At 39.8% G+C, this 13547-nt stretch overlaps 1 protein-coding gene across 1 annotated transcript; it reads left to right on the top strand.

Moving 5' to 3' along the window:
- Positions 1–10446: 10446 nt before the first annotated feature.
- Positions 10447–12999, top strand: hs3st1 (heparan sulfate (glucosamine) 3-O-sulfotransferase 1). The gene is made up of 2 exons (XM_031741498.2): positions 10447–10663; positions 11278–12999. The coding sequence occupies exon 2, from the start codon at positions 11424–11426 to the stop codon at positions 12345–12347; it is 924 nt and encodes a 307-aa protein (XP_031597358.1). The 5' UTR covers positions 10447–10663; positions 11278–11423; the 3' UTR covers positions 12348–12999.
- The last annotated feature ends 548 nt before the right edge of the window (positions 13000–13547 follow it).

Here is a 13547-nt window from a genome sequence, read left to right as displayed (position 1 = left end):
CTCTACAGTTCACCTTTCAGCCTAATCTGGGAGTGGATGATGCAATTATCTGTGTGCTGCAGAGTGCATGAGGATCACCTTCTTTGATTTCTCGAGTGCATTTAAAAAATCAGTAGCCGATGACTCTGTGGAGTGGTCTGGGAGAAATTAGCTTCTTCTATGAATAAAACCAGTGAAATAGTGATAGACTTTATACGGAAGAGGATGTCTGTATGACCTCAGTCTATATATGGACAGGGACACAGAGAGCACAGAGCACAGAGAGGATGAACTGGCTTTATTTCCTAAGGAAGCTGAGACCATTTAATGTGCACAGGAAAATGTTGGAGATTTTTCTATCACTTTGTTGTGGAAAATGTACTTTGCTCTGGCCTGCTGGGTGAGCAGCATCTGAATACTGTATCTGAACACTTTATACAGCATACTATATAAAGTGATTAGGAAGGATAGCTCTGTGACTGTCTGCAAAAAGTCACAGAAAAATTCCTAAATATTAAAAAAGGAAGCGTTTAAACACTTCAATCAGACTAACCAGACCTAAACCCACTGGTTTAGGTCCAGAGGTTAATTAACTTCAGAGGGGTGGACTAAACCTTTCTATAAAGTGAAATAAGGAAAACAATTACAACTACTAATTACTACTACAAAGAAATTATTTAACCTGTTTACTTTGGGATCTGTTCTTCCCTCTGTTACCCTCTGCTCTGTTCTTTAACCCATGTGCTCCATCTTGACCTAAATGCAGAGAACTGTGCTCTCCAAGAGGAAGACAAACCCCCTTCCTCATTTCTCAAATTGCACATCCTTGATTTCCTCAATACCACTCCTCACTTTTTAGCCCCTCGCACCAGAGATCTGATCAGAGGTGACGAGGAAGAGACAACAGAGGAGAAGAGTCAAGGCAGCAAGCATTTTACAAAGTGACACATCCTTGCCTGTGATCTTTAACACCACTGCATGATAAAGAGTTCTGTTATAGCCAAGCTACAACTGTTTGTGTAAGAGTACTCATGACACTTTTATATACATATATATTAAATTATATACATTATATATATTCTCTATCCTAAAGGTGGATTTGAAACATCCTTCAGTGTGGCATTCTGAGTCTGATCAGTTTCATGTCAAAGGCAAGAGGAAGGAGGACAAGGGGGCAAATTAGAGAAATGATAAAAGCCCACTACTGTCAACAGCAGACAATAGAAATCCATCTTCAGACTGCAGATCAAGCACATAACGAAGAGAAAGGAGAGTTGTTGAAGAAGATGAATGCAGTCATCACTTTTTCAGACAACAAAAACTCATTGAAAAGATGAGGCGTGTCTGCTAATTGATGTGTCCAGGTACCAGGTGGTTATTGGTGAGTCTCGATGGCAGTGTCATTCTGAATCATGCATTTCCTTCTTCTCCCACAAACCACACCTGAGTTCAAATGTCCACCTGTAGCTTTAGTCACACAGCTTGCTTTGTGAGTCTACATGAGTTCATAGGGGTTTGCAGCCGTTTCATTTACTCTGCTGTTCATCTGTTTATGTTAGACGGTGAGGTAATTTGCTGTATTCTCCTTTCTTCATTTAAGGTAGGCTTCTTCAGATAGATTTGTTAAGACTGGTCGTGACTTTAGCCTTTGTTTATACCTACACCAACTGATTTGTACATAGTTACAAATAAATACAGCAGTTATTAATTTGAACAAGTTGTGTCTGATGCTGCTTAAGATTTGGAGAAGCTGGGTCTCAGCCATACCTAGACTGATCACAACAGCATGCAAGCACACCCACTGACATTTTCCAGCATGCTGATTATTATATTAATTTTTTTTTTTTTGCCAAATGCCTTTTAAGTTGAGTAGCTAAAAGTTTTCTGTGACAACAGGCACAATGCAACTCTTCATACTAACACCTATAATTGTGACAGCATATAGTTGCAGGTCAGGGTTTTTTTGTTTGTTTGTTCGTGGGGGGGGTGTCACATTTTGTCTTATTGTTGGGCTAGTGTTGCTGTACATGATTCATATTCCTCATTACCTTATACTGGGCCTTGGTGCAGCCCAACAGTTCATGCACCGTCTGAACCCGCCCTTTAAGTCAAATTTATTTTGATAGGTTGCATGCTCACAGCCAGAACTGAATATCTGAGAGGTAGGAGGTAGATAGGAATTTCCATTCTCATTGACATCATACAGGGCTGAGTAGAAAAAGAAAACCTGAAACTGAATGTCTATAGCACTCTGAAGATAGGAAGGATTGCTTGTTTGTCTGCTGACCCCAACTTATTTGGCCATTCATAATATCAGAGTCCACAACTGTAACAGTAAATATATGAAAATTAAAAAGGGTTACCGTTTTAATGAATACATGAAGTGCTCTGTAGAAATATGAAAAATAAATGCTCTTTTGAATCACAAAATACTCAGATGCATGCCCCCTTTATTTGAATTTTCTTCCCTGTGATAGTGGAGAGTTCTAAAATGCATTCAAGTGGATTTTTCAAAAACGTTTTCACACTAAATAATCACTAATCCCTCTTTTCATATGCTTGAAAACTTACTTTAAAATAGAAAAGGCTGGCTGAATCAGAAGCCATAGTAAACCTTGGCCTGACTTTGAGAGGAGGGGATGGGGGGAGCATAAGTAGCAGTAAAATGTGAGAGAAGATGAAAAACACTTTAAAAAAGCACACGCATGCTCAAGCTCCACTCTCATTCACATACAAACACATTCAAGCATCTGGTTCTCTTTTGAAGGTAGAGATACAGGTAAAGGCTGGTTGCGATGTAGTAAAGTATTTCAGCTGCAGCTGCGTCAGAAGTTTTTCCACTAATCTCTGGAGTTGAGGCTCTTTGAGTGGGAAACTAAATATCTGTATCTGAGGCCTGTCACACAGCGTCGCATCACGGGATGATCAAAACCCCCTTCGGCAAGCTTTTGCATTGTCAGAGACGGGCCTCCTTTGAGAAGCAAGAGAGAAGAGTTTGGCTGCTAGCTGCTGTGGAGGGAAGAGGAGGAAAGAGAGCTGGAAGCAGGGTTAATCCCACACTGTCATTATCCTCACTTCTTAGCCACAGTGTGCGAGCATCCTCGTAATGAAGGCCATTTCCAAGGATTTACACCTGGCACAGGCACCAAATTCTGCAGTAATTACCAGCACAGAGAGATTCCTCTTACCTTTAGCATTTACTGAGAGCTATAAATAGCAACCCCTCGACGTTCTGCACAACTGTAAACCTGCAGAAAATGCAGCATCTACAGCACTTCTGCGTCTGACGGATAATGATGTTTACTGTTACAGAACAACCACTTCCTCTCCTCCTCTGTGGAGAAATGTCGACAAGAGGCTTATTTGTTTCGACTCATTTCACAATCTATTTGTTTAATTGGTAATGATTTGCCCCAGGAGATAAAATAATAATGGAGATACCGTGTTATCTAATAAATAAAGTAAATGTCAGCAGCGACACGCAGGCTGCCCTTTCTCTTCTTTCATGAAAGTTTTAAAGCCATTGTGTACTTCAGTGACAAGTGGAGTGACAGGAAAAGACCTGCTATGTTCAAAAGGCATGTCAAAGAACACAAACCAAATGCAGATTTCAATAGAGAACATTTACCCTGATAATATCAGGGAAGTCTCTTCTGTCTACTGTAACTTCTATTTTCTGTAACTTGCTTACAAATAAACTGAGATCCCACTGCATGTTAACTGCAGCCTGCGGTCTTCCTCAACTATTTACACAAAAACCCAGATTAGTCATTATGAAACACTCCTGTTCCTCATGTGGCACTAGCGCTGCTTTCCCATGACTTAACATCACTAAGCATGCCCGAGCATGATGATTGAGCCCCGACCTCTCCCCTCTTCCCTTCCGCTTGCCTCATCTTACAAAAGCTGACGTTTTACACATTGTGATGAATGAACTGACAGCAAAAACGGTAAAACACACTTTCTAAATGTCATGTGTGAGACATGGTGCTCACATTTTTTCATTAATTTGTTATATTTGCTAGTCGAGCAATTACTTATTAAATGTGGAAATATATTTCTCAGATAAAAGTTACATCACATGCTCCTCGAGCTTATACGTAGTTTATTTGGCAACTTTCTAGAAGTGGAAAATGTCATCTTTTTCTACTGTATCCTGTTAAACCCCTGATCAGATTCCACTGTATTTACTTTTCCAGTAAACCTCTCCCACTCACACAGATGTGTAGACTGTTTTTAATTAAGTTTCATTTCGTAATGTCAAACTTCCCGAACCATTATTTACATTTCTGTGATGAATATAGTAATTAGAAAGTGCCAACTAATTTACATCTTTGCATTCACTAGACACTTTATTAGGTACACACAACTCAAATATGTAATTGGCTAATCATATCGCCAACTAAATGCATTTAAGCATATAGACATGTTCAAGCTGACCTGCCCAAGATCAAACTGAACCTCGAAATGAGGAAAAAAAGGGACTGAAGTCACTCTAAATGTGGTATGATGCCACATGGGCTGAAACTGCTGATCTCCTGGGATTTTCCCACATGGCCATCTCTGGGGTTTACAGAGAACTGTCCAAAAAAGAGAAAATATCCAGTGAGCGGCAGTTCTCTGGGTAAAAAAAATGCCTTTTTGATGCCAGAGATCAAAATGACAAGGCTTATTCAAGCAGAGAGACAACAGGTAGACAACAGTAACTAAAATAACCAACCATTCCATGTAAGTAATGCAAAAAATCATTTCTGAACGCAAAACAGCAGAAGATCACACTGGGTGCCACTTCTGTCTGTTAAGAACAGGTAACTGAGTCTATAGTTTGCACAGGCTCACTAAAATTGGACAAAAGAAAACAGGAAAAATATCTTGATTTCTACAATGACGTTTGAATGGTAGAGTCAGAATTTTGCATACACAGCATGAAAGCATTGATCCATCTTGGATTCTTAGCTGGTGGTGCTATGGGGGATATTTTTTGGCACATTTTGGCCCCCTTAGTACCAACTGAACATCATTTAAATGTCACAGCCTACCTGAGTATTGTTGCTAAGCATGTTCTTCCCTTTATGAAAACAGTGTAAACATCACACCATGGTTGGTTGGTTTCTCTGTCTTATTCTAGGGTCTTTACATTACCATATAAAGCATCGTGAAGTGACTGTTGTTGTGATTTGGTGCTTTAGAAGTAAAATATTATTGAATTGAACTGCCGAACATGATGATGAGTTCACTGTAATCAAATGGCCTACAGTCACAGGCTCTCAGTCCAACAGAGGACCTTTGGGATTTGGTGGAATGGGAGAATCACACCATGGATGTGCAGATGAATAATCGCAGCAACTGTGTGATGCTATCGTGCCAATGTGAACCCAAATGAGGAATGTTTGTGGAACCTTGTTAAATTGATGCCATGAAGTTTAGTTTAGTATAGTTTTTATTTCATATTTATATCCTGTTCATAGCCTGTACATAGCTTGTACTCTCTACAGCCTGTACATACTTATAGTTATAGAATATTCATAACATACTTCACACTGTGTACATTATAACATACCATAATAGACCCATTTCTGTAATATACTTACACATCTCTATTATTGCTAATATATATTGTAATATATCTATATCACGACTAAAGCACTTTCTGGATGGATGCAAACTGCATTTCGTTGCCCTGTACCTGTGCATGTGCAATGACAATAAAGTTTAATTCTATTCTATTCTATTCTATTCTATTCTATTCTAAGAGCTGGGGTAATTCTGAAGGCAAAAGGAAGATCAACACAGTGCTATCAAGGTGTTACTGATAAACTGTGCACTTAGTGTATATAAAACATGAATATCAGACTGTTCCCAGAGTTTCTCAGCCTAAACATTGAATGTTGACTTTTCTACTTTGCTAGAAGACAAACATCAAGTGTCCTTGAGCAACAAACTGAGTTCTGGGCAGCTACAGGGGATCTTATTTGTTATATCTACCAACAAGGATAGAGACAGAAAGAAAGGAAGGTTAGCTGCACTTACAGAGCCAGACTATATGTACATCCAATATGACACTAGAAGAAGTACTTCTGCAAGCTCGAGCAAAGCAAAGAGCTTTAGAGATGGCTGAAGAGCTGAAAAAAGATGAAATATGACCAACTAAAAGAATTCAGGACTGCAAATATGCTTGTATAATTATTTAATTAAATAACATGGATAAAATAAATAAAATACATAACAAAAATAAGTATAATAAGAGAAAATAAAACAATTTAAAGTACAGGTATAGTAAAATAAATCATTAAAATAAAAATGGTTGGTTTTGAGTTTGTGTTCGCAGATATCACTTTCAGCTGCTCCTCAAAGCTAAAAATTTAAACTCTCCCCCTAAAAACTCCCCAAAGATTTTTGTCCCATAATTTGGAAAAACTAAAAGAGTCCCGTCAAAGGACCCGAGAGACAATCTTCGTTCATAGGCTGGAAGAGTGTCAGACACGTAGGCTGGTGCAACTCAGTGTAACGTGTTCCCTACTTCTGGTCCTGGTGAGCACACAAGGGGCAAAGTTATGAATCAGTCGCGAGTGATTTGTAATTTTTTTTTTTTTTTTTTTTTTGCTTAGTCTAAATGGGAGAGCATTGCACTAGTCTAACCTGCAGGATATATAAGTGCGTGTTAGTCCCTTTGAGTTGCTCAGAGAGTGAAATTGCCTTGAAGATGCCATGTTTTTCAGAGGTAACTGTTTGAAGTGCATTTTCACTCAAACATGGGAAAGATCCTCTCTTGTTCAACCAGCATACCTCGGCCTTTATGTGAGAACAGTTTTCAACCACTTGATCCAAAGATAACATAACGTTGGTGTAAAATTCTACGTAGGCATGAAAAGACTGAAGAAATCAGTGACGACACTTAATTATTCACCATTTTTGTTTTTACCGAAAAATATGCAAGTAAATGAGAGGATTGGGGCTTTGCTTTGCAGACTAAATGATTCTGACAGTGTTATTATTGATTAGCTACAACATGACAGCTTTTCCCATACGGTGAAATTTCTCAATCTGTGTACCTCAGACAACTTTTCACAACAAGGAGGCTTGTTTAATTTGCAGATGTTTCTCTGAATTTCTCTGAGCCGGCCTTTAAAAGCTTGCACCTCAATCCACACCTCTCTGCTTTAATGAGCTTCATTTTGGTTATTGTGATTTGTGTCATTCGTCATCATCTCATATTGCCAGCAGAAGTAATTGCAGTAATTATCCACATGGTGAACCCACTTGAACAAAGAAAAGCATTTCAATAAAGAGATGAAGCTTTCAAGCAAGCTGATGACCTCCGCTGTGTGTTTGCGCTCGCACAAGTGTGGGTTATGATTTAACGCATATAGAATTAAAACTATGCAATCAGACGATAGAAAATAATAGCCATTGAGTGGGGAAATAGCCGTTGTTCCTCCTTAGATGTTTAGAATTACAAAGAAGTGAGATATTGTGCACTGAATGAATTTCCACTTCACAAATTGAATAAGAAAATTAATTAAATGAACATTTTAAAATATTCTAATTTCCTCTGTAGAATCAAAATGATCGTAAGGACAATCCAATTCAAATAGCATTACCAATTATAGCCTGAGGGCATGGCTATAATGTATTATATTATGATGTGAACATAAAATAAACAGTGTAATGTTTCATCACTTACAGAGCCTGTAGGAGTACTGACACTCTACATCTGTGTCCATTATAAAAGATCATCAGTGATAGTTTTCTAAATGGAACAAATTTCAAGTCATGAACTCTTGCAAGCATTACAGCATTCCTGCAATACTTGTTGTCCAGCAAACAAATTTCAGCGAAGCTCAGTTATAATTCTGTGCTAATTAAAGAAACGTCTTTCCTTTCTGGATTCCCTCTTTAAAAGAATCATGCAGAAAATGTTAAAAACATTCCCTGAAAATCACATGGCAGCAGTGGCATTGCCGTGTTTAACATTTCCTTGTGTGGGCAGGTAAAACTTAAGAATAACTTCATTTCTTACGGATACATTTTGATCAGAGTCATGAAACATTCAGAGCATGCACATCGCATATTTATCCATAAAAGTGTGGAATCTGTTAAGCCTGCGAGAGCCAGATGAAACCTGTTTTTATGCCCCACACAGTTGGCACAAGCGCTAAAGAAAATTTTTTCAAGTATGCTGATTGTGTAGCAACACTGCGAGAATGACATCAGGAGTAAAAGCGTGCTGTTTGTGAAATGCAGCTCTTAATTCCTCTGCGATTTTCTTCCACCTTATTGAATGAGGTGCTTTTATATGGTATTTTTCAGGGCTTACTGACCACTCAAAGCAAGGACACTTCAATATGTGGACCGGAGGAGCCATGGATCTTTTGATTGAACTGCAGCCCGCTCTGTTTCCTGAGCCACAGCACCCCACCCCCTCACAACACACCCCCAGATTCCTTGCAAATAGTTACTGGGCTTCAAGACTTTAAAGATAGAATATGCACTATAAAGAACACCACTAAAATAGTTAATCAACCATGTACTTTGGAGTAATTTTTAGGTATTTTGACTGAACACTTGCATTTTTACAAAGTAACTGATTCAGGTCAACAAAACAAAACTTTCCTTATTAATTTCTTATAAATTGATCCTTTAAGTGTATTTTACAAGTAATGCTTGTGATCTTTTACTCAGCTGTACAAAACTTCTACCTTTTTGTCAAGCATGTAGTTTTGTCATGCTGATTGTTGTGAGCTGAGGTTCAGGGAAGTCACAGAGGAAGCTCTGAGGGTGTTTATGCTCTGTGAATATGTACTATTGTCATGTTAATGTGCCTGGTAGCCTCTGATGATCCTCAAGGCGGGATTATATTGTACAACTGAACGCTGAATTCACACTTTCTCAGGAGAGCCAAGGGCAGAATCAGAGGATTACTAAACTGCATCTAAAAATCAATGTGGGGAAACTCTCGGCTATATCAGCACTTAGACTACACACTGGAGGCACGTGTGTTTGCATTCTTTTTTACAAAGAAAGGGTGCATTTAAGAAGCAGAAGCAAGCTTTTGTTGTGGCACCAAAGCTTCTGCTGCTATAGCCCTTCAGTCTGCTTTATGTCCGCGATGCCTTTTCACTTAAATAACCTACACAGCAGAAAATTTTCCCAAACATGGGTAAAATCAGAAACATCCCTATTCAGCAGCAAAGCCCTTAATCTCTTTCCATGCTTAAAGGCATAATGTCAGCATGGGAAATAGTTATATTACATTAAAGATTGCAAGCAAAAAACAGTTCTGAATTAGCCAACTTACTGGAATTTATCATTTCCTTGTACCAGTGCTGTCATGTCTCAATGACAGTAGTATTGCATAAAACAGTGATGACAAAGAAGAAGGATGGGAGAAGGATGAGTTTATGCTGAAAACCTGTGCATCAGGAAGCAGGAAGCAGGAAGCAGGAAGGGATTCATAAATAGTCAGGGATAAAACCAAAAAACAGTAAGTAGAATTAACAAAATGATATCAAGCTTCACCTGTAGTTACCATCCAGATAAAGCAAATATTTGGTTAAAAAAAGCAAGCATTAAACCAAGTACATAAGTGTTTTAACACCTTTTTCTTCCTGTCACACTGCGTCTTTTACTGCTTTCTCGTCCCTGCAGGTCAAATATGACACAACCTATCAAGGTATTTGACGTTAGTGACGTGCCACTTATTCATCTCCACTTTGAAGTCACTCAAACTTTCTCACACTGACTGTACATCCAAAGGTGAGTCAGAGGACATTGCGAAATCTTCCAATGACTCAATTAAACACGAGTAAATACGAAGCTTGGAACTGAAAAGATACTTTGGACTCATTGCTAAAGTGATGGGAGAACGATTTAAACATGTCAGAAGAAAAAGAAATGCAGCTCAACAGGTGGTGAGACTGTGCAACTTGGACTCAGTGACTACCCACAGATGCAGTTGCATTGTGGGCAAAGGAGGAGAAGAATGCCAGGGATGAATAACTGGCCTGTCTCTTTCATTGATTTCCCCTGAAAGCAATAGTGAAGAGGGAACTCCTGGAGGCTCAGCTGAATAGTCTTTTTCAATCCAAATCCTGAGAAGGCTCAGCCTCTCTATGGGCAACAAATTCACTGAGTAGAGCATCTCAGACTGCTTGAATTGAATGTTTGGCTTTAAAAAAAAAAAAATCATAAATAGTCTTTAATCAAAGCTAGAACACCCATCAAGACTGGAGCAATTTTCTGCTCTGCGGCGCAATTACATTATCGCTTTCTTTTTTTGCTTTGTTCCTTCTACATGATGCCCCGGGCATAGATCACCTGCTTCAGTTCTTCGTCACATATCACACATACCGGCGACGATATCGCTGACAAATATGATAACATTTTAACAACCTGAGTCAGTAGGGGGAGTGGTCCTGCAGGCGTGAGGTAGGCGTAGACTTCTACACAACAGCTGACACTCAAAAACCGGGAGGACAGCGTCGGTCTGAGGCTCGTCACAGAGGAGGCGCTCCGGTGAAGTTCTTCCCCGCGCAGCGCAAGTTTATACGCGCTCGAAAATTCCCAGACGGTACAGAGGTGGATCCTACATAATTGCTTTTGTGGAAGCGGCGGTGCTGTGAGCGGAGAGCCTCCAGCTGCAAGACATGAAATTTTTGTCGAGTGGACGATTGTAGTTAAAAAGGTAAGAGATAAACGGCGTTTCCTGGATTGGCACCCAATACAACCGTCATATGGAAAATATAACGAGAAAAAAACCCAGCTTGTCTGCATGATTTCTAGTTTTTTTTCCTTTTAGCTGTGCAGAATTTAATTTGCAGAACAAACCGCACCTGCTTTTTTTCTATTTGTTTCCTGTCGCATTAAAAGCAACATCTACCGTGAGAGCGTTTGACCTTTTAGCGCATATTTATTATTTTAGCTCTGATTTCTAAATTTATAAATTGTTGATCAGTAGTTGCAGAGAATAAAACCAGGTGAAACTCGGCTTATCGACGTTTCACTTCGTCTTTTGATGCCATCAGTTGACTGTACATAAATCATTGGCACGGTTACATAAATGACAGCATGTTTATTATAGGGGCAGATACTACACAGTTCCTGTTTGACTTGAAGGTGATTCGTGTTTGCGGACGTTACACGGCAGAAAGTTTAAGGACACTGATTATGTTAAAGGAAGTATCGTTTGCTAGTTTAACTTCCTTCTAGGATTTCGAGTTGTAAAACCTTAATATTTGTCTTTCTGCCAAAATATTCACCTGTTATTGGTCTACTCACAGCTGTTGTCTTTCCTTGTAGTTACTGCTGCTGGCAGAGAAGAGGCTGGTTTTTTTTTCTTCTTGCTTTTCAATCAGACCTTGTCCACAAGCAGCTGCTCTTTCAATGTGGGATACAGTTTTAGTGCTTTCGCCAGGCTGAAATCCTCCAGGGTCAGGACCTCACTCATGGCAGCCTTGCTCCTTGGGCTGCTGCTTTTTGCAATGCAGTCCCCGCCAATCCCCTCTAGGCCAGTGGCCGACGGCGACGAGGGGCCACCTTTACCTCCAACCTCATCACCCGCTGACAACGGGACCACCAGCCATCCAAATGGGACACTCCAGCAACTTCCTCATATTCTAATTATTGGCGTGAGGAAGGGAGGAACACGGGCGCTGATTGAGATGCTCAGCCTGCACAGCTCGGTGGCTGCAGCTCAGAACGAGGTGCACTTCTTTGATTGGGAAAGTCACTTTCAGAGGGGCTTGCCTTGGTATCTCAGCCAGATGCCCTACGCTTTCCCCGACCAGCTGACGGTAGAGAAGACGCCGGCCTACTTCACCTCCAGCAAAGTCCCTAAACGCATCCATCAGATGAACACTGACATCAAGCTGCTGCTTATCCTCAGAGACCCCACAGAGCGGGTGCTCTCGGACTACACCCAGGTCTTTTACAACCGTCTCCAGAAACACAAGCGCTACCAGCCCATCGAATCTGTGCTGGTGAAGGACGGTGAGATCAATCTGGGATACAAGGCTCTCAATCGCAGCCTTTACTATGTCCACATGCAAAACTGGCTGCAATACTTCCCACTGGAGAGCATTCATATCGTGGACGGGGATGAGTTGATCAGAGACCCCTTCCCTGAGATGAAAAAGGTGGAGAGGTTCTTAAAGCTGGAGCCTCAAATAAACGCTTCAAATTTTTACTTCAATAAAACTAAAGGATTCTACTGTTTGAGAGACCACGGGCGAGAGCGGTGTTTACATGATTCGAAAGGCAGGGCTCACCCTCACGTGGCTCCTGCCATCCTGCAAAAACTCTACCAGTTCTTTCATGAACCCAACAAGAAGTTCTTTGAGCTGGTGGGTCGAACATTCAACTGGAAATGAACGTCAGAGTGTCCATAGTTGGCTGTAGAGTTTCTTGGGGAAATGCGTGGTTTTTCCACACTAACAATGTAGACAGAGAGTCAAAGCTAATGTAAAATTAAAGTAAATCTATTTTTGTACTAGTGTGTTTGCTACAGAAGTATGATCCAGCCAAATATCAGGGCAGACTGCATTTTAAGACATGCTTTTAGTGCATGTCTTGTTTTTCTTTCCTAAACACACGTTCTCTGTATTTCTGTGCTGTTACACACTCACTCTGCTGTTCAGCTCCTCTGAACAAAGACAACTTACTATGACGTCGATAATGATATTCAGACTGTAGACTGTGATAATGTGTTGCATCAAAATTAGTACTGAGCAGTTTAATATTGTCATACCCTCTTTTTCTCACATCATATGACATTATTAATGTTTAACTGCATTTTTAGTGCTACGAAGGACCTTTATCTGCTGCTATTTTTTTTCTCCTTTTTCAGTCACTTTCAGGCAAACGCCACACTGAATATGTATTTGCTCTCCTGGTTACTCACTTTTCCTCATGTAAAAGTCAAAAATATGCTGTATGCACATCATCTATTGCTGATTATTACTGTAATTATTGTTTTTTTTAAGTGAAGAATTAATACCATAATAAAGATGTATTTTATTTTTAGCATGTCTGATGCTTTTGCTCACATATTGAATTATTTTTATTCATTTATCATGTATTTGTCTGCTGTGTCATTTGTCTAAGCTAACAGGTGCATATGTGTGCTGCAAAAATGTTTTGTGGATTGTAAATTCCTTCAGAACATTCACACAAAAAATGCTTTAAACATGCTGGTACATGCTAACGACAATGGTGGAACTTATCGTTTTCAATCGCAACTGTGTTGAATTTCCTGTTTGGCTACTCTCTGCCTGCTGAGGGAGGGGGGTTCAGTCTTGTTTATGAAGCTAATTTCTGCTTCTCTGGTGTTTCTAATTCTCCAATTATAAACAGCTGCTTTCATTTGCAGGACATTGACTTTTACCTTAATAAATTAGGACTACTGTAGCATGAGTGGGCAGGCAGGTGAAGTCAGAATTGAGCACAATCTTAGCCATGAGAAATCAAAAGAGGAGTTGTTTATGCTCAAGGGTGTGATCTTCTTACTCAGTTTTTTAAAGCGCCATGGCATTATTTATTCAAATCGTATTGCTACTTTGAAAACATCAGCA

This window comes from Oreochromis aureus, linkage group 2 (assembly GCF_013358895.1).
Source record: "Oreochromis aureus strain Israel breed Guangdong linkage group 2, ZZ_aureus, whole genome shotgun sequence".
Lineage (NCBI taxonomy): Eukaryota > Metazoa > Chordata > Actinopteri > Cichliformes > Cichlidae > Oreochromis > Oreochromis aureus.
This window is presented reverse-complemented; position numbering and strand designations above follow the sequence as displayed.